This window comes from Petaurus breviceps, unplaced genomic scaffold (genome assembly GCF_028583685.1).
Source record: "Petaurus breviceps papuanus isolate PSGF00001 unplaced genomic scaffold, PetGlider_PUasm1.0 90825, whole genome shotgun sequence".
NCBI lineage: Eukaryota > Metazoa > Chordata > Mammalia > Diprotodontia > Petauridae > Petaurus > Petaurus breviceps.
The window spans coordinates 11452349-11476944 of NW_027187353.1; the positions used below are offsets into that span (position 1 = coordinate 11452349).

Sequence of the window (24596 nt, forward strand, 5' to 3'; positions counted from 1 at the left end):
TTATAGCTGTAGAGTGCTCAGGGAGGGAGGATTGATAGACCTAAGTCCAGTATGATTTGGGAGTTTTTCTTTTATGGTTAAAAGTTTATTGTATGCCTTGCAATATACCTTTAGCTACAGGCAAACATAATATGGGTTCAGTTATGAATGTTATGTATTTGAAGCTATCACTTCCTGTCCCAAGCTTTTAAATTTGAGGATCTTGAAAATCCTGGTTGAAATTAATAGACCTTTATGGTAACATAATCACCCTTTTTGGAACTTGGTTATACTTAGTTTTAGTGCAAATGGACTGATGAATCTATCCAATTCAGTTTATATGGGAGTGCGTCTGTATTAGGGTCAGTCGCTTAGGAAGGAAGATGAATTTTTCCTACTTCTTTGATATTCCATTTCTTTAGGCCTACAATTTAGGTTGGTTACAGGTATAGATAATAGCCTCATTTTAAACTAAAGCTAATGAATTACTCTGGCCCCGTAGTATAGAAAATTGGGCCAAACAAGAAACTTAAGATTTCTAGGACTCTAAGATGTTCCATTATTCACCCTCTATGAGAGTGAAGGCAGCAGCAGGATTGTTGCAGGAGGAACTGAATCTTAGTGGTTTGGAATGGGCATTTCCGGCATTGGTATGTTCCCTTTCTGGATTGCATGAAGCTGGGGAACCACTTTCATCACATGTTCTTCAGAACTTGTTACACTGGTTTCTTCTTAGCCCCCAATTCACATTCCAGTCCTTCATTTTTGAGCTTCTGCTTATGGGCTTGGTTTGTTTTCTGTCTTCACTGGTAGCTTTCTCTGATCAGTCATTTCTTTGTCTTGCTGAGGGTAGAATGGGTGGGGCTAAGCATTTACTTTCTTTAAAAAATTTATTTTTAATCATTTGAACAAAGAAGGAAAATATTGCATAAGCCTTTTGATTGAATGTCAGTTCTTTGACAAGGATTTCTACCTGGGGATGCAGAAGAAATATTAGTTATGAACTTTATGTGGCCTTCTGGGTAGATAAAAGCAGATTTACAAATTAATCTTTTTTTGTTTGTTTGTTTTGTAAAAAGAACCTATATGCAGGTAATTTTTAAGATATATCAAGGTTCAAAGAACTCAGGCAATAAAGTTTACAATTTCTGTTTATGTTTAGTGTTAAGTAAAGTATGAGTACCTTGAAGCCAGGAACTATTTTCATATCATTTCTGTGTCTTAAGGGACTAACCAAGACTAGTAACTTGGAATCGGTTAGTCAGCAAGCATTTATTAGGCACCTGTTCTGTGTCAGACACTGTGCTAAGCCCAGGGGGTACAAAGATGAAAGAAATACTTGTTCTAAAGAAGCATTGAAAGCAGCCTGGATCTATCAAATAACTGAAGAATCTATTTCTATAAATCAGTACAAGGGAGTTTTGGGAGGAAGCTCATAAGCAGCCGGGAAGATCAGGGAAGGCCTCATGTAGAAGGTTGCTCATGTGTTAAATGTTGAAATGAGGTAGCGATCCCAAGAGATGGCCATGAGGCTGGTGTGCATTTCAGGCAGTACAGAGGCATGGGGACTGGAAGCAGAGTGTTGTGTGTGAGGAATGGGAAGGAGGCCAGTGTGGCTGCATCATGGAGTTCATGGAGCAGAATGATGTGGAAGGAGGCTGGAGAAGGAAGGCCTAGCAAAGCTTTGAAGGCCAAACAGAGGACTGAACATTTGATCCTAGAGGTAAAAGGGGGCCTCTGCAGTTTATCAAACAGACCATGATACAATCAGACTGGATAATTTAGATTATTATTATTTTTTATAAACTTAATAGACATTGACAACCGGATCTTGCCTTAGGGCTGCTAGTTGGTGCTGTGGATAAAGCACTGGGCCTGGACTTCAGAAGATCGAAATTCACATTAGGCCTCCGATGCTTCCTAGCTGTGTGACCCATGGCAAGTTGCTTGGTCTCTCTTTCCTCATCTGTAAAATGGAGATTGTAATAGCAGCTACCTCCCAGGCTTATTGTGAGGATCAAATGAAATAATAACTGGAAAGTGCTTAGCACAGTGCCTGCCACAAATTAAGTACTGCAGGAATGTTAACCATTGTTGTAATCATTGTCAACATCATCATCGTTTCCATATGCAAAAGACAGAAAAAGAAGACTCTACATGAAACTGGAGCTTTGCTATCTCCTTTTCATATTTTTCTGTTCTCTTCTGTGCATCTGACATTTTTTCACTGATGTTCTTTTCTGCTTTTTTTTTTTTTTTACCACCACTAACACTTTCCTCCCCTCATTTCCCCCCCCCCCCCCAACACCTTCTCTTCTAGAAAAACAAATGCATGCATTGGGTGTGTCTGAAAATGTCTGTTATGTTTTTGTCAGTGCTACTTTTTGAGGCTTTTTAAAAGTTATTCAGTTTGTGAGGTCATATTTCCTTTTACTTGTGCTCAGTTAAACTCTCATATTTCATGGCATGCTCCCACAAGTTGGATGCCAGGTTGCTGTTGAGAAGACTGGGCCGGGAAGTGGTGCTAGCAGAGTCACTTCATCCTCTCTTTGCAGTTGATCTGCCGCTGAGAGATGTTGAGTGTTGTGACATGCATAAGCACTTCTTCCATCTCTGCCTTCTGCTCTGTCCCTGGGATAGTCTTCTGTTCTACCCATTTCTTTCAAGACCATACCAAGGTGATAGCCAGCCTGTGCTTCCTGTGCAAACTATGAAAAATTTACTCTTCTCAATCTGTTAGTTTGTTGAGAAAAATCTCAATCTGTTAGTTTGTTGGGGTTTTTTCATTTGTAGAAGGGAGTGGGATTGTGAGGATAGCTTTGTAAAAATGTCTTTACCTAGTGTCTACTTAAATGTTATTTCCTTATATTTTCATTATATTATCCATCTGTACCATAATGAGGAAATATTAGTTTGGCTTTCCTGGAGGTATTGGAAGTTTTGTAAAAAAAAAAAAAATCTTAAGACTTCTTCGATGTCCCACTGTGGTGTTGGGGTGACCTTTGGTTTTCTAAAGTTTTGACAAGGCCTCTCAAGCTGGAATAGTTTTAAGTATATGTTAGATGATGAACTGTATGGCTGTGATGTGAGGACTATCCTTGCTGGTTTAGAATGGTTGATAACTACACTTTTAGCCATCATGTGATGACTTTTCTTTTCTCCCAAGATATATATTACAAGTCATCTACTAAGGTGGAGAGAAGTAGCATTTTGTGTTAATAGAGGAAATATGTACTGTAATAAAATAATAGATTTTTGATATATTAAAGTTACCTGAGGACTGATTATTCATTGTTCCTAAATACTACCTTCTGTATTTCAACTATAAGTTAACTTTTCATTTATTCTTTTAACAAAAAAGAGAAAAAGAAAGGAACTTTAAAACCAAGTTCAGAAAGATGCTGTATTTTAGGAAATAGAGGAGGACCTCAGCAACTTCTTTCATCTTCTGAGGAGGTGGGTGGTTGCCCTCTGTCAGGCTTGAGTTACCATGATTATATCCTCAGAAGGCTTGAAGAACATCTCAGAGGGCAGGTAGCAAAAGGCTTTGACATCCACGTGGCAGCATATGTCTGGTTAGGGAAATATTCAAATTGTCAGTAGGTAGCATTTTCTGCTACTTTACTGGAGTGGAGCAGGGCAGAAAAAGCACTGGAGCAGAGTGGAAAGATTTGAAATAAGAGGATCTGAGTTCAAATCTTATCTCTGACACTATGTGGCTGGGGTCGTCAGCCTGTCTTAGCCTTGGTTCCCTCATCAGTTAAAAGTGGGGGGTGGGAATTGGATCAGATGATTTCTCATGTCATTTCCAGCCATATAGTTGTGATTTCATGAAGAATAGCTGGATATATAAAGATTTCTTCCCCCCCCCCCCCCAATCTCCTGTTCCTGACAACTTTCTGTGGATTAGGAGAAAAGGACATTTGTACTGTGTTCTGAATTATTGCTTGGACTAACCCTAACCTTTCCCATAAAGTAAGGAAATGATCTTTAAAATGTTAAATAAAAACTCAAAAGTTCATCTTTTATTTTATGTCCTTTTTGTGTGTGTGTGTGTGTATGTGTGTTTGCAGGTGGATGGAGGCTTGTCTCAGTGAAGAGCTGCCTCCTACTACAGAACTGGAGGAGGGTCTAAGGAATGGGGTTTACCTCGCCAAACTTGGAAACTTCTTCTCTCCCAAAGTAGTGTCCCTGAAGAAGATTTATGATCGGGAGCAGACCAGATACAAGGTGCGCATTCCTTATTTCCTAGGTTTAAAAATGTCTGTAGACTTGATAAAGAAAAGACTAGAGTGACTGATGGTTTTTTTGGATTGAGAAATGTGGATTTTCATTTGTAAGGGAGATAATTTTTGACCAGTGACCTCCCAGGGTGGTGGGGGTGGGGTATCACCACATGCTATTCAGTTGTTAAAGTTAGTTTAAGATGTATGAACAGCTTTCTGTGAAGGAATTAAAGAGAATAATCTTACTGAAATAGCAGAACATAAAATAGCTAAGCTTTAGGGACAGAGTTATTATTTCAGAAAAGTCCAGGCTGGGAAGTAGTTTATGGAAGAGGTTAGGCTTTCTTACTATTTATGTCTATCAGCACCTTGCACAGAGGAAGACACCCCATTGAACAGTTGGAGAGTCATTTAGTGAAAGAATTCGAGTTGAGGTAGAAGAGACATTATATAAATATCCCTTCCACATTGATATATTGTAGATTGGCATAAGGAATTAAATGGGAATTTTTTGTGAGTTTTGGGGAAGCGACATACAACACATGAGAGCCAGAGGATGACACAGATAACTTTAGAAAGTCAGAAATGCATAAAACATAATGTATATTATTGTATAATATCAACCTAGATTTTACAATAACATACTGTAAACACCCCATAAAAGAAGAAGAAAAAATTCAGATTTCTTCTCTGGTATGAAAGGAGGGCTAAAAAATTTTACACAGATTTTCCAGATTGCCAGGGATTTGAGCTCCTAATTGCAAAGATATGGAAGGGATAGGATGGCGGTACTTTGTGTCAGTCACAGATAATTAGTGACAGAGTCACTTGAGGAAAGAAGCAGCTTGCTATCTCTATAAATGCCTTTGCTCAGAGCTAATGGTGTCTACTGGCAGATTGTTAATGGGAAGAACACTGGTAGGGACTTGTGAGCATTATTATGTGGAACATAGATCCATAGAGTTACTCCTAGAACGTAAAGGAAACTCAGTCTAGGGGTCACTCTAAGGAGGATTCACTAGGTCCTGAAATCCTTCCTGATGCAGAGCACTGTGCTGGGTGCTTCAAGAAGATGAGAGAGATGCTTGAGGCAGGTAGCAGAAGGCAGGGGAAAGATCTCTCTTCTTCATTAAGAGAACCTATATTCAAATAGGAACTCTGCCAAGAATGAGGAGAGTGACCTTGGGCTGATCACTTCCCCTCTTGGGGGCCTCCTTTTCCTCATCTGTAAAATGGGGAGATTGGCCCAGGTGACCCCTCTAGTTCTGAGTCTGGGATACAAGATTCTGCTAAAGAAGAATCACTGATGCTGTCCTCTACACTAGAAATGTCAAACACATGGCCCACAATACTCCTGAGTGCAGGCCGAACCACATGAAATATCTGACAAAATGAAACATACGATATTACATTTGAAAGCTGAGTCAATCTGTGACCTGCAGGGATCCTTCTGTGGGATGTAGTGGCCCCCGTTTCTGTTTGCATTTGACCCTGCTGCTCTCTACCATCTTCTTCTCTTGAGTCTCTTGTTGCCTTATCAGTATTGCTGATCACATCTTACCAAGCCTCAGCCTTGGATCACCTCTACCATCTTCTTATTTTGCTCCTATACACATGCTTCTGAACAAAAATGGATCAAATCATGAAACTGTGCTGACTGGGTCCATTGAAAATTTATTATATAACCTCAACTGGGGCTTTACTGCTAATGCAGTCCTAAGTAGCTCACTTTCCCACTCACCACAATAACTCTTCCAGAACTTTTCATCCCTCCTCAAATCTCCCATGGTTCTCACGCCCTGATCCTCTTGGCTGAGAACCTTGCCTCACATTTTATTGAAAAAATTGATGCCATTTGCTAAGAGATACGTCTTTTTTCCTCCTCATCTGACATCACCCAGAAGCTTTCTGCCACTCTCTCTCTCTCAGTCACCTTGTCTCAAACCATGAGGTGACCCTTGTCTTTGCCAGGGCCAGCTCTCTATTTGCACAAGTGATCCCATTCCAGTTAACTCCAACAGATTGCTTCCTCTATCATCCCCACCCCACTTTATCTTCATTCACTTACCTACAAACTACAAACTCATATCTTCCCCATCCTCAGAAAACCCTCACTTGATCCATTCATCCTCCCTAATCATCCTCCCATATTTCTTTTCTTTTTGTGGTTAAATTCCTTGAGAAGGTTGGCCACAATAGGCGTCCCCATTTCCTTTCCTCTCACTCTCTTAATTCTCTTCACTCTAGCTTCTGACCTTAGTTCATCATTGCTTTCTCCAGAGATATCAATGATCTCTTAATTGGCAAACCAGTTGTCTTTTCCCTACTCTTACTCCCTTTGACTTCTCTGCAACCTTTGATGCTGTCGATTATCCTTTTCTTCTTGAAAATCTTTTCTCTCGGCTAGGTGGCACAGTGAATAGAGCACCGGCCCTGGAGTCAGAAGGACCTGGGTTCGGATCTGCCCTCAGACACTTCACACACACACACACACACACACACACACACACACACACACACACACAAAAAAAATTAGCCGTGTGACCTTGGGCAAGTCACTTAACCCCAATTGCCCTCCAAAAAGCAAAAAAGAAAAAAAAAAAGAAAATCTCTTCTCTCTACATTTTTGTGACCTTGCTCTATTGTGCTTCTCCCCTTTTCTGTCTGACTGCGCCTTCTTTATCTGCTGGATCTATATCTAGGTCACACCAGCTAACTGTGGTTGCTTTTTGGAGGGCAGTTGGGGTTAAGTAACTTGCCCAAGGTTACACGGCTGGTTTTTTTTTGTATGGGTGTTAAGTGTCTGAGGCCGGAACCGAACTCGAGTCCTCCTGACTCCAGGGCCAGTGCTTTACTCACTGTTCCACCTAGCCGCCCCATCTTCTCTTCTTTCTTGATACTGTCTCAATTGGTGATCTCATTTACCCCCATGGATTCAGATTCCATGCTAATAATTCTTAAATCTGTCTAGGCACAACTTCTCTGCTGATCTTGTTTCTTATCTTCAGCTACCTGTAAGGCATTTCAATTCAAAGCTTTCAGAGCTTTTTGATTTCACTTCTGTAACATCTCTTGAAGGCGCCCTGTTCTCTCCTGACACTGCCAGCCTCCTGGTACCAGCCCTCATCACTTCATGCCTGGGCCATTGCAAGAGTCTTCTGGTTGGTCTTCCTGCTTTAAGTTTCTCCTCCTCACTCCAGTCCTTCCTCCACTCAGCTGTCAAAGTGATTTTCTGAAGTGCAGGTCTGACCATATTACTTTTCTATTAAGTCAACTCCAGTGACTCCCTGTTATCTCCAGGATCAAATATAAAATCTTCTTTTTGGTGTTGAAAGTTCTTCCTAATCCTCCCTTGTTGCCCTCCACCCCCTTTCAGCCTTTTTACACTAACCCATGTACTGTTAAGTCCAGTGACAGTGGCCTCCTTGCTATTCTGCAAAAAGACAGGGCTTTTTGGGACTGCATTTTCTCCTTGCATTGTTGCCAGTGCCTAGAATGCTCTCCCTCCTCGTCTCTTCCTCCTGACTTCCCTGGCTTCCTTTAAGTCCCAGCCAAAATCCCACCTTCTTTAGGAAGCCTTTCCTGATCCCCCTTAATTCTAGTGCCTTCCCTCTGTTGATTATTTCTGATTTATTCTGTGTAGACTTTGTACTTAATTGTTTGCGTGTAGTTGTTCCCTTATTAGATTGTGAGATTCTTGAGGGCAGGAATTGTCTTTTACCTTCATTTGTGTCCCCCAGCACTTAGCACAGTGTTGGACACAGAGTAGGTGCTTGGTGTTTAATGACTGACTAACATCGGAGGATCCGAGATTTAGAGCTAGAATGGGCGCCTTAGAGGCCATTGAGCCCAGCCTCCTCATTCTGCAGGCGAGCAAGGTGAGATTGAGGGAGATGCACTTAGCCAGGGTCATGTATCTAATAAATGTCCAAGGTCGAATTTGAACTGTGGCCTTCCTGTCTTGCAAGGCCAGTGCTCTAGCCACTGGGCTCTGCTGCCTCCTTATGGTGTTTTAAGGTTTCCAAAGTGCACCTTTCATTCCAACCTTTCAGCAGCTGCTTATGAGACAGGTGTTCAGTGAGGACTAGTGTCTCGAGTGGGAGGACCTGCTCCTCACTTTTCAGGGCTGCTCTTCCGCCTTTGGTGTCCACCTCTCCCCAGCTCTCCCCTCACTCTCACCTGTGGCTCCTAGCAGCTGTAGTGTGCACAGTGGACATGCCCCTGAAACTGTCTTGGCAGATGAGTTAAATCAGGTTGAGGGTCATTGACAGGCCTCAGACCTATCAGTGAGTTAGGGGTCTGCTCCACGCATGTGAAGAGTTCCCCTGGTGGAATGGGCACATGAGAGCACTTAGAGCTTGATCCACTGCGTCCCTGACTGTCACCAGGCATCTTGACTTTTGTCCTGTCACTGAACTTTGATGACTCAGCAAGAGAGTGAGGCTGATGAATATGTACAGCTCTGCCTCATTTATATCCAATTCAAGGCATCACCCATATGTCATTGTTCCGCTTTGAAAATGAAGGACTAATAACAGCTGTGTAGGTGTCCCTACTTTGCAGATGAGGAAACTGAGTTTTTGGAACATGAGGCAACTTGGGGGTTTTAATTCCCTTGGCTGCAAATGTAGCCCTTTCTCCACTGTGCCACTCACTCCTCTGCTTTAATGGTCCCTGGTCTGGAGGAGTTCATGATCTCCTTGGGAACATAAAGATGCAGAGGCAAGAAGGCAGTGAAAGTACCAAGTGCCAAATAACTAGTCGGAGTAGCAGGAAATGAGGCTACTGAGAGGTAGAGGTAAGGGGAGGGTGTAAGGTGCTGTTGTATTTTCACGATAGTATATGTAAAAGGCTTTTATTGACTAAATGTGTATGAGAAAACCCACTACTTGTGTTGTGACCAAATGGAATTGAGACTTTCTGGTTTGTTTTCCTTGAAACGTGAATGACAGTATAGGCTGGAGGGAATTGATGTGTAATGCTGCATTTTGAAATTAAATTTAAGTTGACCTTGGGGTGTTTTTAACTGAGGTTTTTGGAAAGAACAGCATTTACTTGGAATTTGTCTCAGTGTAGTTTCATTATGCTTAATGTGTTTTGTTTTGTTTGTTTCAGGCAACTGGCCTTCACTTTCGTCATACCGATAACGTGATTCAGTGGCTGAATGCAATGTCTGAGATTGGGCTGCCTAAGGTAGATATTTCTGAGTGTTTGCATAGTTTTTTATCTTAGAACTTGAGGGTGTTTCACTCAGTAAAGCATTTTTTGAAATTTCTTATCCTGCTTTAAGTCTTTAAGAAAGATTTCTAAAGTCTTTTCAAGTTAACATTATATTTTATTGCCATTACTTTCATTCTTTTTTTTTTTCTGCTTTTTGGAGGGCAATTGGGGTTGTGTGCCCAAAGTCACATGGCTAGTTTTTGTGTTAAGTGTCTGAGGCTGGATTTGAACTCAGGTCCTCGTGACTCCAGGGCCGGTGCTCTATTCACTGCGCCACCTAGCCGCCCCCCCTTTGTGTATTTTTATCTTTTTTTTTTTTTTGCCATTACTTTCATTCAAAATATATTCTTCTTCTCATCTCTGACCTTTTGAGCCTTTCATGAAAGAGAATAGAAGAGAGGAAAAAAACACCCAGTTGGAAAGGATGTGCAGTGGTACACACCTGTAATCTGTTACCTCTGCCAAGCAGAGAAGAAAGTTTGTTTTCTCAACTCTTTTCTTGGTCAAGCTTGTTTGTTCAATTTAGCATTTAGTTTTGTCTTAAAAATGATTTTCTAGGGGCAGCGAGGTGGCGCAGTGAGTAGAGCACCGGCCCTGGAGTCGAGTACCTGAGTTCAAATCCAGCCTCAGACACTTAACATAAAAACTAGCCGTGTGCCTTTGGGCAAGTCACTTAACCCCAGTTGCCCATCCAAAAAGCAAAAAAATTTTAAAAAAAATTAAAGAAAAGATTTTCTTGATCTTTTAAAAAAAAATTGCTGTCACTTTCCAGTGACTGTCCCTCCATTCCAATAGCACTGCCTCTTGAAATAAAGAAGTATGATTAAGCATAGGAGAGAAAGCCATTGACCATGTTTGAAAATGTAGACCTTGTTTTATACTTGTAGCCTACTGATTCCCCATCAATGTTGTGAAGTTATGCTTGGTTATTTACATTGATCAGCATTCTGATTAAGTCTTTTATTATTGTTTTCCTTCTTACCTTTCCTATTGCTGTTGAGGGTACTACCATCCTCTTAGACACCCAGGCTAACAACAAGGTGTTGTCCTTGACTCCTCACTCACCCTTCCCTGCACCCCATCCAATCGGTTGCCAAGTCCTCGTCATTTTTACCTTTTTCCCATCTCTTGTATATGGCACCTTTTCTGCTCTGACACTGCTGTCACCCTGGTATAGAACTTTATCATCTCAAACTTGGACTATTGCTGTAGCCTGCTTGGGGGTGGGAGGAGCACAGGCCTGACCATGTCGCCCTACCCTCCTCCAGTTCTCCATCTCTAGCTCCATCCCTCCCCTGACCCTGGTCATCTCCAGTGGTCATTCAGGCAGTAAGCATTTATTAAATGCCTACTGTATGACAGGCATCATGCTAAATAAGCAGATACAGCAAAAGGCAAAAGAAAGTTCCTGCCCTCAGGGAGTTCCCCTTTTAATGGGAGAGACAACATGGGAGTATGTACAAAAAGCTATGTGCAGAATAAATAAGAAGTGATTAACAGAGAGAAGGCACTAGAATTAGGAGGGATCGGGAAAGGCTTCCTGTAGAAGGTAGACTTTTGTCTGAGACTTGAAGTAAATTTAGGGAAACCAGGAGGTGATGAGAGGGCAGAACATTCCAGATATGGAATTCTCCAGGGCAGCCAGAGAATGTGCCTGGAGATAAGAGATACAGTGTTTGGTTGGGGGAATAGCCAGGAGGCCAGGGTCATTGGATTGAAGAGTGTGTAGTAGGGTGTAAGAAGACTGGAAAGGTGGGGGGAAGGTTTAGGTTATGAATGGCTTTGACTTCCAAACAGAGGACTCTGTAATTGATGCTGGAGGTGATGGGGAACCACTGGAGTTTATTGAGTCAGAGGAGGAGATGGTTGGACTGGCACCCTAGGAGAATTACTTGGTGACTGAATGGAGAACTGACCGGTGTCAGGGAGACCCCACTGAGCAGGTAAGAGAAGAAGAGAAGGTGGCAAAGTCACAGAGAAGTGGGGATATTTCAGAGATGTTGCAAAGGTGAAATTAGTTGGCCTTGGCAAGAGATTGGAAATGGAGGGTTGAGAGATAGTCAGGAGTCACGGTGAACTTAGGTGCCTGGAGGATGATGGCCTCCATAATTATTGGGAAGTCTCGAGATGGAGAGAAAAGATAATGAGCTGAGTTCAGGATGACTCCAGAACATCCAGTGTGAGCTGTCTGAAGGCAGTTGGAGATGGGAGTCAGGAATGTAGAATCTTCACTTTGGCTCTGAAAACCCTTCCTACCTTTCCAGGCTTCTTAGGCATGCTCCTCTGCAGGGGGCCCTTCGATCCAGCCACATTGCCCTCCTAGCCGTTCCTCAAACAAGTTATTCTCTGTCCTGACTGGCCCCCATTCCTCAAAGGCTTTCCCTTCTTGGTCCTGCCTCTTGTCTTTCTGCAAGTCCTCCCTTTTGCTGGATGCCTTTCCCAGTTCTTCATAATCTCCATGCCTTCTATCTGAGATTATCTCCACTTTATCGTGTGTGTATCTTGTTAGTCCACAGGGGGTGGTGTGTTGTCTTCCCCATTTAGGCTCTGAGTTCCTGGAGAATAGGAACTGTTTTTTGCTTTACTTTGTATTCTCAGTACTTAGCACAGTGCCTGGTCCATAGTAGGAGCTTAAATAAATTCTAGTTGACTGAATGGTTATTATCTCATTTAAGTCTTCTAAAATTATTAGATGCATCCGAAATATTTTATGAAATATTATTTAATCTGCTAGTTTGCCTCTTTTGAGATGGGAATCAGTTTTTCCTTCCTTTTATTCTGTATTTCTCATTTAATGACCTTATGTACCTTAATACCAGTAATGAATCTCCACTCTCTACCTTCATTATCTTTCACTATAGATGCATATGTAAGTTTGGTTTTAACAAGTGTAAAGACAATTTTGGAGACCTTCCAACATAAGACTTAAATTTGGAGGTAGAAAAAGTTTTTCCTGTTGGATTCCCTTTCCCTCCTTCCTCTTCCTTAGATAGTTCTTTGATGACTTTTGCTGTAAATTCCCTTGGCTTGGTGATGTTAGGGAATTGCCTGTGTTTTATGTGTGGTATTAGGGAAGTGACATCCAGCTTCCCTAGTCTCCCTTAAAATCCTTAAATGCCATGTTTTATAACTTAAAATATAAATACAGGTAACAGTGTCACTGAACCTAAGAGCTTTATATTTCCATTGTGATAGAGGTGAGAAATTTAGGTAGACATGAGGGGACATTTAGGGCCTTGCTCAGTGCTGAGTTTTGGGTTTTTCTGGGTCCCCCTGCTGTTGCTGCTGCTGCTGCTGTTACTGTTACTGCTGCCCTTCTCCCTAAGGTTGCCTTCTGTCTACTCCCTGTTTATCTTGAATAATAACCCTATTTATGCGTGTGTTGTTTCCATCATTAGAATCAAAGCTTTTCCAGGGTAGGCATTATTTTTGGTTTTTTATTTTGTATCCATTATTCTTGGCACAGCTCCTCACATGGTCAGTCCCTTATAAGTATTTAATTGATGTTCTTATGGCATTAAAATTCTACATGTGAACCTTTGTAGATGAATATTTTCTCTTCCTTCTTATTCAGAATTGTATCAAAGTTCCTTTCTGTACACAGAGAGAATTAAGAGAATTGAGCCCCACAAAAGTCAGGAAATGCAAGTGTTCTAATTCTTACAGCAATGACAGTGCTAGCTTGGTTTTGTTAAGTACCTGTAATTTCCTGTTCCTCTTTTTTTTTGTTTCCTGTCTAGTGTCCCCATTGGGCAGAGATTTTCTAACTCTTCTTGCAGTGATGTGAAGAGCACTGTTAATACTTGCTATGGCTATAAAATCCTGTGATTTTAATTGTGCTGCTCAGCTTTTATTGACAGCAGCATGCTCTCTTGAGTCACATACACGATTTTGTGAAAGCATTCATGGTCGATTATAATTAGTATGTTGGCAGTGAGGTGTTAGGTAGGTAACAGCTTTGAATTATTTGGATTAAAAGTACTTTCTTGTGGTGCTTCAAAAATAGTTTCATAGGTTCGTAGATTTAGGATTGAAAGAGACCTTGGCAACTATCAAATCCAATTGCATCATTTTACAGAGTTTATGTCAGTTTCCCAGGGCCAGACAGCTTCTGAGGCAGGATTTGAACCAAGATCTTCCTGATACCATGTCAAATGCCATATTAGCTATGCCATACTGGCACATCATTTTGGAGTGTAATACTTCTTGATATAAAAAAAAATATATATATACACACACACACATATATATAATATACATATATATATAATTTATAGGTCAGACTTACACTGTGGGGATGTATACATATATGAGTATGTTTTTACATTTATGTGTATGCATACATACATACATACATACATACCTTTAAATAATAATTTTTATTGGATTCTAATAGGCCTCTCAAATTGCTAAGCTTGGACTTTGTGTAAATGTGTAAATGAGCCAGTTGTAGAAATAGCCCAGTGACTTTTACCTGGTCTTGTTTTCCTTTGTCTCTCAGATGCTTTCAATAAATACTGTTTAAACCCCTTCTGTGACACTCTTTCATTCCTACTATATTATAGTGTCTCTCCTCTTAAATACCCGACCAATTCTTTTTTTTTTAATTTGATGGCATCTTTTCCATCCCTTACTTTATAGTTGTGCATATTCCACAAAGTCCAGTACTTTACTTTTTAATCTAGTCTATCTTAATTTCTATCCTAAGTCAGCAAGAATTTAAGAAGTGTCTACTATATGCTAGGCATTGTGCTAGGTGCTAGGGATACAAAGGGAGACACCTTCTCAGCTCCCATCCCCAAATCCCTCTTCTCAAAGAGCCCAGACTCTTAACTGGGGAGACGACATGTGGACAAACAAGCTGTATACAGTATAAATTGGAGATATTCTCAGAGGGAAGGCAGTAAGATTAAAGGGCTGCAGCAGAAGATGGTACTTGAAGGAAGCTGAGGTGAGGGGGGAGACAGTTCCAGGCATGGAGAACAGCCAGTGAAAATGACATTTAGGAGATGGAATGTCTTGCTTGAGGATCAGCAAGAAGGCAGTGTGCAGTGATTTGCATTTGATACTGGAATTGATTGAATGGGGAGAGGGAGGAGGGAACATGCCGTGGTCTGAGCTGTGCTTTAGGAAGATGACTTTGACAGCTCATGGAGGATGGACAGGAGTGGGGAGAAGCTTGTGGCAGGGAGACCAACTAGCAAGTCATTCCAGTAGACCAGGCTTGAGGGGATGGTGGCCTGCACTATGGTAGTGTCAGTCTTGTAGGAGAACAAGGGGCATGTTCAAGAGGTAGAAATACCTCCTGATAAAGGTGGAAATGACTGGGACTTGCTTCTTCTGTCTTCTTAGATTCATTGAGACCTGGTTTCCTCTTGAAAACCCAGCTTCCCTGGCCCCCCTTTCCATCTTTGGTTGTACTTTCATTCATATCATCTTCTCCTCCCTTACATTCCCCCTATACCTGCTGCCCCCCATCACTGGTTGTGATAAGAGGGAGTGAGGAGTCAAAGATGATATGTGTGTTGCGAACCTGGATGAATGGAAGCATGGTCATACCCCTGGCAATAATTGAGAATTTCAGGTGGGGAGGAATTGGGGAGAAAGATAATGTAAACTCATTATCTTTATTATGTTTTGGACATGTTGAGTTTAAGATGTCTATGGCTTATCCATTTTGAGTTGTCCAGTAGCCATTTGGGAGAAGTAGAGGTCAGACAAAGACAGATTGCAGCTAGATAAGTAGATTTGAGGATCATTAGCATGGAGAGTATAATTGAATCCATGGGAGCAGATGAGAAAGTCAAATGAAATAGTCCAGAGGGAGAGGAGAAGAGGGCCCAGGACAGAGCTCTTGGGGTCATCCATGGTTAGCATATGTGGCCTGGATGAAGATTCAGCAAAGGAGACAGAGGAGTGGTCAGAGAAGTAGGAGGAGAACCAGAAGAGAGCAGTATCACTGTTCCAAAGAGGAGAACTTCAAGTAGAAGAGGATAGTCTGTTTTGTGAAAGGCTGGAAGGATCATTGGTAACTTTGGAGAAAGCAGTTTCAAGTGAATGATGAGGTCAGAAGCTGGACCACTGAGAATTAAGAAGAGAATGGGAAGAAAGGAAGCTAGGGCACCTATTTTACTTCATTCTTAAGGAATTTAGCCCCCAAAGGGAGGAAAGAGATAGGACAGTAGCTATTAGAGATGGTACAATTAAATTAGTTTTTGAGGATGGAGGCAGTGTGAATACTGTTCTAGGCCTGAGGGAAGCAGCCAGCAGATAAGAAGAGATTAAAGATTAGCCATCGGTCTGATGATGGAGATTGGAATCCATGGTGCCTGCAGGGGAGTTTCCCTTGGCTATAAGAAGGGCCACCTACTTGTATGAGATGAGGTGAAGGAGATAGAAGGCTTCTAAGTGATGCAAGATGATCAAGAAGGGAGGGGAAAGAGCTCTCATTTTTTTTCAATGAAATTATGAGGCAAGGTTCTCTGCCAAGAAGGAAGAGGGAAAGAGTAATCATGGGAAGTTCGAGGAGGGGTGGAAAGGCTTAGAAAAGCTACTGCAGTGAGTGGAATAGTGAATCAATAAGGTGGTATTAAAGGATTGCCTGGAGTGAGGGCCCTGTTGAGGTTCTGTAACATAAATCTGTAGTGCATTCAGCACAGTTCTGTGATTTTCTCCATCTTATTTCTGAGCACATGAGTTGAGTAAGTTGAGTAATTGAGAAATTAGGGTGTTTGAGGGAGTGTCACTATGTTTGTTGAGCAAGAAAAGGAAAGATTAAAGGCATTCTAGAGAGCCCAGTGAAGCAGTGGTGGGTAGCTTTAGAGTTTGGGTTGAGGGGGATAGATTAAGGGAACATCAAGGACAGAGAACAGTTTTAGTCAGTGGCAGTTGGGGTTTCATGGTCATTAGGATGGGTAGGGAGGGTATGATTGGAATGTGGAAGTATATTAATCACTAAAGAATGAGTTCGTGTGGATTATCATTGTCTGTAGAAATTGGGCCTCCGGGCGAAGTGGTCCCAGGGAAGACAGCTGGGGGTAGGGAGAGGTATGGTGAGCAGCAGAGGATGCCCAGGTGGGGAGCAAGGCTGCTGCTGCGGAGTTTTAGGTGTTCAGAGAAGGTGTCTAGCACTTGACAGACTCCGAGAAGAGGCAGCTCCCCTCCTTCCAAGGGAGGCGGAGGCAAGGGACATGTTGATATTATTTTTAATGACTTTTAGACATGTTGGTGATTCTTCCATTTTTATCCTTAGTTCTCTTCTCATTGGAACAGTGCTTTTCATTTTCATTTAGGTGTCCTGATTTATAACAAGCTCATCGTGTATGAAATTGAATTTATCTTTTTATCAAATTATAGTCTCTGTCTGTGAGTGGCAATACTCTTTGACAAGTAACACTCAATTTTCACACCTTGGAGTTCTTTTTAAGGCCTTTTATCACCTTATTTTTTATTTATGATTATTAGACTTTTTTTGCCTTATGATCTTTCATTTAGGCCTTTATGACCTTATGCCTTAATTATTTTAATAGGCTCCTAGTTTGCCTTCTTTTCTGAACTCTATTCTCTTCTCCTTCCAAGACTTCTTGTCAGTTACTGTCAGACCAGTCTTCCTGAAAATTATTCTCATGTCACTCCTCATTTTTTTTAGAGCAGGGATAGGCAGCTTGTGGCCTTTTAGGTCCTTGGATGTGGTCTTTTGATTGAGTCCAAGTTTTACAGACCAAATCCTTTTAGTAAGGGGATTTGTTCTGTGAAGTTTGAATTCAGTCAAAGGCTCCATGTGGCATCACTGTTCCCCATCCATTTTAGACAGTCTCCCAAAACAAACCAAAAAACCCCTACAGTGACTTCTTGTGACCTTTTGTGTTGAATTCAACTTCTGCCTGACTTTGAAAATTCTCCATAATATGATTATATGACCCCCTTCTGTCCTGTAGCATAGTTAACAATGTGTTCATTACTGTTTCTGTGTATTTCCTCATGTTATTCCTTTTTTCAGTAATATCTTTTCCCCTCTTCTTTGTCTAGCCATAGTCCCCTGAATAGTGCTTCCGGGTCCCAGTTAAGTTGGATTGTACTTTTTTTCCTGAGCACTGTCCTGACTACTTCCACCTTCATTGATCTTCCTTTCTTCCAACACTTATAGTCCATGCTATAGTTTAATATGTAATGATATTGATTATTATGGTTTATTAATTATTTTCCTGTATTTTATTCCTATCCAATTTGGTGATCAGTTCTTAGGAACCACATCTTATACTCCTCTTGAGCACCTGTAGTGGTCTGTGAATACTTGGGACAAGCAATAATGTTGATTAATTTCATTTTGCAACAGAGGTGGTCATTTGTGTGTTTCTGGGTACATTAGGCTAATTCAGGTCTGACCTTAATCGAATGGGACCAGGTTCCAAAAGGCAGAGTACAGTGAACAGACATGATTTGATATGATAAGGATGAGAGTTTGGCCAGAGGCTTGTGTGGACCCTTAGCTTGCATGTAAGTCAGTGAAACTAGATGACTGAGAATGGAGATCCTGCATGATACAGGTAGAGTGGGCATGTTCCATCTGTATTACTTAAAGAATAGAAGACAAGCAGAGTTTACATACTCCAAAAGTCAAGGTGAAATCAGAACTTCTGGTCTTTTAGAACAGAAGTGGCCAACAAACTTGTGGCTGAAAAACTACTGAGTATGGACTGAACCAGAATAAAATTTAATTGGGAAATGTTTAATAAAATAAAGCACAGTGCAACATAGATTAATCTTAATTTGTGGTGTTCTAGTCAGTGTGCATCCTATGGGGATCCTTTTCTATTTGAGTTTGATGCCTCCTATTTAGGATGTGAGCACAGTCTTACCCTGAAGGTCTTCTGGCACTAATTTCAGGGAAGGGGAGGCCAGACAAAGAGGAAGGTGACCCAGAATGCTGCCTTCCCCCCCTTCCATGTTTGTAGAGGCAGGCAAGACTGCATTCATGCTACAAATAAAATGACTGGGAGGGATTCTTAGAATGTTTAGAAAACTTTCCTGTTGTTATCCCAGATAATAAATGTGCGTATATTTTGTATTATTGTTGGGTGGTGTAAGATGAAATGATTACTGATTTATACCTTACTCTGCTTTTATTTTTGGGCAGATTTTTTACCCTGAAACCACAGACATCTATGATCGAAAGAACATGCCACGCTGTATCTACTGCATCCATGCACTCAGGTAACCAGTCTCCTTGAAAAAAGAATGCAGTGGTATCTTAGAGCCTAAATATAGTAAGCACATTGTGTTTCATGAATATAGGACTGGGGAGCATGAAGCATCAGGTTTAAGAATTGGGAAACTGGTAGAAACTGACTTTGCAGGAAAAAGTTCTTATAAATCCTTTCTGTCACTCATTGCCGTTCTCTGTCTGTCTCTGTTTCTGTCTTTGTCTTTTGTTTTTCTCTGACTCCTGCTTTTTTCTCTCCCTCTCCTTCCCTCCCTTCCTTACCCAGTCTTAGCCAAGTACTGTGTTTCTCCGATAATAAGACAGTCATATTATTTTTTTTGGACAGAAAAATAGCAGAGGGCTTATTTTCAGGGGAGGGCTTATTTTAATGAACATTGACAGCAATTTTAATAAACAGGTAAATGTGAACAAAAAAATGTACCTTTATTCAATAAGCAAATCACTGGGGAAGAACAGGATGACGCGCTTACTGCTGCAGCTCTGATTGGATGCAGCTCAGAGCACGGCATACGTTTCACCCGGGGCGGGGGGAGCGGTGCATACAGAGGGTACCGTAATGTAGCGTGTAGCTCAGGGGATCACCTTCACTACAGTAGCAATCTCAATAGGGCTTATTTTCGGGGGAGGGCTTATTTTAGAGGAATCTTACACAGTAAGGGGAGGGCTTATTTTCGGGATAGGTCTTATTATCGGGGAAACACGTAGTTGCAATTTAATTATCTTTTTTTTTTTTTTTTTTTTTTTTGCTTTTTTGGAGTGGGGAAGGTAGGGCATTTGGGGATAAGTGATTTGCCTGACGTCACATGGCTAGTAAGTGTTAAGTGTCTGAAGCTGGATTTGAACTCAGGTCCTCCTGACTGCAGGGCCGGTGCTCTATTCACTGCATCACCTAGCTGCCCCGGTTTTTTGTTTTTTTCTCATTGTCTATTTTTAAAAATTATATTTGTCCATTTGAAAACTTTTATAGGTACTATTTTGTTATAACATGGCAAATTGAATCATAAATTAAGAATTTCTTGCTAATTCTTTAGTATTACACTAAATTTCACCAGAAATATATAACTTCCTTCAAAATATTTGTGGAAGAACCATTTGAATGCATTGAATGTAAAGTATCCAAACAGTCAAGTTGAAACAACTTGGGTTCACTTTGGTTAGCTCAGTAATTTTGGTGTAATTTTGTGCTCATTAGTTGACTCTCAAAGCACACAGTAGAAGGTGGTGGCATCAGGCCATTTGTTTATTAGTTTTTATTAGTTAACACTCATGCTAACCCAGTAAGCCATTTGGTGGCAGTGTCCTCACCCCTTATTTGACAAATAGGAAGATTGGAATATAATTGACCTGCCTCAGGTCTTCTGGAGTGTCAGTAAAAGATGACCTGCTTCCACTTTCTAGTCATAAACCAAGTTCAGGATGATAAATAACCAATGGGGGAAGGAACTGTGCAGTAGTGATTCTCCTGTCATGGGAAATATGTTTAGTTTATTTGATGGTCAGCTTGGTTAGAGAACACAGAGCTGTGATCAAAATGAATGTGGTAGAAAATGAAGTGTCATTGTCTACTGGTATTTTCTGTCTGATCTATAAATGTCTGTGGAAATAGGTGTGTGGTTTTAAACTACACATTTCTCCCATTTCCTCTCATTGATCTGATGAGAATCTGTAGCACAGAAATCTAGTGGTGCAAACACATAAGGAAGATGAGTGCAGATGGACAAGGAGATGTAACAGCAAGCATCCTAGCACACTCAGGATGGCTGCTAGCACAGCTTCTTGGATCTGCTTTCCTAAAGGAAAGTGATTCAGAGAGGGTTAACAAGCTCACTATAATCAAACATGTGTCATTTACCTAGTTCAGGGGGAAAAGTCAGCACCCTAAACTTCAGAGAATACAAACAGAAGTTACAAACAGACAAGAATATAAACAGAGAAAATAACACAATTCAGCAGACAGGGCTTCCAGCTGTCTGACCATCACATACATACAGTTAGTTCCCAGAGAGAGAAGCACCAACATCTGAGTTTTCAAGGCTGGGGGGCTCAATGGCTGCCCAGGGTTTCTTCTGGCCAGATCATACAACTCTTCCTAAAGTGAGCCCCAAAGCAGAACCTTGTCTCAGAGGTATATATAGCCTTCTTCAGGGTCAGAAAACATTACAACCCTCATGACCCACTGCCTAATTACAAAGTAACTTCTGTGGACCTTCCTGAAAAACAAGCCTCCCCTAAGCAAGCTTCTCCTGTTGGGCTCTGCTCCACTCTTCAGCAAACCCCTCCCACCATATAGTCACCATGTGACCATATTCAGCTTATTAGGGGACAGAATATATTTTCAAATCAGGGAAGGTCCTTAAATTCACTTAGGCTTATTAAGGGGCAGGCAAGATCTTCAAATTCCCATTAGCATTATAATAGAGCACACAGGCTGCTTTAAAATCATGGATGTTTCCCCTTAAAGACAGTATCAATTGACTTGTGACTGGAAGGAAGAGATGATTGGTTGAGTCTTTGTTCATGCAGTTTCCTCTGTGAGCTGTCCTCTCTCTTCTCCTCCTCTTCAGATCACACCATCTTTCCAGATTCCAGCTCAAGTCTTGCCTTGTTTATGGACACAGACTATTCTGGTTCACTCTTGGCTGTACCTTTTCTGAACACCTGTGGTACTTACTGGCCATAAAACAGTCATGGTAGCTGGCAAGGCCTCTATATAGCACCTTTAGGTTTGAAAGGCACTTAACCTATGTTAGCTCATTTGATTCTCACCACAACCCTGTGAGGTGGGTGCTATAATATGTAATCTCCATTTTATAGATGGAGGCCAAGAAAGGCTGTCCAGGGCCCCCACAGTTCTTAAATGTCTGAGACAGGATTCCTGCTCAGGTCTTTCCGACTTCAAATCTTGTCTTTCCCTTCACTGCCTTATACTACCTAGCTGCCTAATATGATTTAGCATTTAATAATGGATTGTTTTCTACTTCTTGAGTCTTTGTCTCTGAAAAAGAAAATTTTTTTTGGCTTATGAACTTTGTACCAAATAAAATGGGCATATTTATGTAGTTGTTTTTTCCCCCACTGCTAAGTTTGTCATCTCCTTAAGGAGAGGGATTTTGTTTTTAGCTTTCTTGTCTTCCTTTGTACGCAGAGCTCCTGGATTAGCAAATAGATGATGTATGTGAAGCACTAAAAAACCTTAAGGTGTTCTCTGCATAAATGTTTGCTATTATCATTAGTAGTAAATGCTCAGGAAAGTCTTGTCTGAGTGTGTAGGGTCCAAGTTGGCAGCACCTAAAATGCCTCCATATAGGAGGATTTCCAGATGGGCTGGGTCTGGATCCCAGTTGGCAGATTCTTGGTAGTGTGGTTTGGCCTCCCTGGACAGATAAGCTGTGATGGCTGTGCCTGAGAAGCCAACAGAGGGTTCTCTGGACCTGTCCTTTCTGTAGGGTGAACTGAAGCTCAGGCCTTCCTCCGTTTATGTAAAGATAACTTCCCAAAGCAGTGTCTCAAGAAGATATTGTTTTCTCATTCCTTGGTAGCTCTAGGCAGTTCTAAGAAAACCTCTCTGAGTTGTGTGCTCTGAGTGTGAATTGTGATCCCTTTTCTTCTGTTGCACTTTAATGGAAAGTGATCTGACCTTGACCAGTAGTGTGTCACCTGAAAGGAAGAATGTGCTAGAAGCCCTTGCCTTCGTTTAAAATAAAACTAGGCCACCAAGACTCAAAGCAGTTCATGCACAGAATGAAGACTTTGGTTAGGAATGGAACATTTTGTTCCTCTTGCTGTCACTTCTGACTTTTTTAGAAGCTCGGTCTGACTTTGGTGCAGTGCTTCTGACAGCAGTAAGGGAGTCCTTTGTGGTCTGCTTCCAATGGGCCCATTGTTGATTTTATTAGATGTGCTTGAGTAGCTTCCTTTTCCCTGCAAGAAGCCATGGTAAATTGAGTGCTGGACCTGGAGCCAGGAAGACCTGAGTTTAAATCTAACCCCAGACACTTTCTCTAATGTAAGTGTGTCTCTGGTGTCTGGCTCAGTTTCCTCAGTTGTAAAATGAAGAATAACACCTACCTCCCAGGGTTGCTTTAAAGATCAAATGAGAAAAATATTTATAAAGTGCTTAGCAAAGGGCCTGGCACATAGCAGGCCTTTAGAAATGCTTGTTTCTCCCTCCTTCCCTCCCTTCCTTCTTCATTTCCTTATTTTCTCATCTCTTTTTAAAAAGAAGTTGTAAGCAGGTTATGCTCCCATGTCCTTATTAGCTGCTACCTTCTTGCCTTGTGTTTTTATTTATCTTTACCCCTTCCTTAAAGCATAGTTATTCCTGAGCTGTACAGCAAACATTAGCCCAGTTAATTTGGATCCAGATCTCTAAACGTTTATCTCATTTCTGTAATTCCTTCTGTTGCTGAAAACTTAGACACTTCAGCAAATTATGAGTTCATTGGTATATACTGGCAGTGTAGAAAGTGAGTGTGAAGTGGGTGAGAAAGTCTTAAGTGATGATGTAAAACACTGGCTAAAAGCAGTTAACATTAGTATGTTTTCTCTGAGGTTCCTAACACTTCTCTGCAACAAAATTATCTTGAATTTATTTTGTATATACCTATACTGTGTGTTGTTTCACCAAATAGAATGTGATTCTCAGGTCGGAGACTGTTTTACTTTTGTCTTTTTGTCCTCACTGTGCCTATCATAGTGCTTGGCCTATAGGTACTTAATAAATACTTAATGATTGAACAAACTGTTGAACTAGGGTGGTAGCGTTTGATTGCTTTAAGGCATGTTCTAGAAGACAGAGTTTAAACCAACTGACTGGAGAAAGAGAGGAGAAACTGAGCATTGGAGTCTGACTTATAGGTGTGGATGACTGAAAGGACCATTGTGTTCTCAGCAGATAGATAGGAAGTTTGGAGGAGAGGGACCAGTGTAGAAGGGATGGGAGTTTCGTTTTGAGAATGTTGATTTTGAGGAACTGATGGGGCACATCATGGTACAGAGATCCAGCAGGCAATTGGGTGGATGTTGAGGACATTAGGACTGCATATGTAGATGTAGGTGCTACCTGCCTTTGTAAAAGTGGTATTTGATCTCAGAGAAAATGTCAAGGCAGAAGAGAAGAGGGCCCTGCACAGAGCCTTAGAGAATACCCTGCTTATAGGATAGGAGATGGGTAATGATTCAGCAGAGACTGAGAGAGGCCAGGAAGGGGGAAGAACCAGGAAGTGAGCAGGGTCATAGAAGTTCGGGGTACAAAGAGTAGCCAGGAGAGAGTCATTAACTATACCAGAAGTGTCACATTGCAAGTAGAATGAAGATTGAAAAAGACCCAAGCATTCAAAAATCACAGCAACATTGGGGCCTTTTAGTACAGGGAGAAAAAACTCCACACTTTGACCTTGAAGACTTTACCATAGTATAGTTCTGTACCATTATATTGACCTTCAATCAATAAGAAAAGTTTGATTTTTTTTTATTTAGTAGTCTTTATTTAAGGAGAGAAATGTATAATATATTTCAGAAAGATTTTCTTCTATAACAGTTTAAGCAAAAACCCAACATTTTTGGATAGCTAAAGTTTTACTGCATGTGACTTTAATAATAAACTTTTTTTTTTGAGCAGGTAAAGGTACAGTCCAGAAATAAATTGTACTATTAAAAAGTCATGACATAGGGAACTTGAATTTATAAAGATTGTCTTGTTCTTTTTTTTAATTCCCTCTTATCCCTTAATTCTTCTAAGAGAAACAGGTAGAGCTAGCTGTATGTTAATAACAGTGTATAGGTGAGAGCAAAGAGTTCTAACTCTTTCTACATGTTTTGTTTTCTAGCTTGTACCTGTTCAAACTGGGGCTGGCTCCCCAGATTCAAGACCTGTATGGCAAGGTTGACTTCACAGGTAAAAAGCTCTACTTTTGTATGTGAATTTGGTTGGTTTATGGATGAAAGAA

At 41.0% G+C, this 24596-nt stretch overlaps 1 protein-coding gene across 2 annotated transcripts in view; it reads left to right on the top strand.

The window, feature by feature from the left end:
* Nucleotides 1-24596, top strand: part of IQGAP1 (IQ motif containing GTPase activating protein 1) — a 404955-nt gene that overhangs the window by 312277 nt on the left and 68082 nt on the right. For both annotated transcript variants that reach the window (XM_069071305.1, XM_069071304.1), the window contains 4 exons: nucleotides 4053-4209; nucleotides 9321-9398; nucleotides 18562-18638; nucleotides 24477-24544. In XM_069071305.1, coding sequence (XP_068927406.1) covers nucleotides 4053-4209; nucleotides 9321-9398; nucleotides 18562-18638; nucleotides 24477-24544 — 380 coding nt within the window. The remainder of the gene's footprint in view (nucleotides 1-4052; nucleotides 4210-9320; nucleotides 9399-18561; nucleotides 18639-24476; nucleotides 24545-24596) is intronic.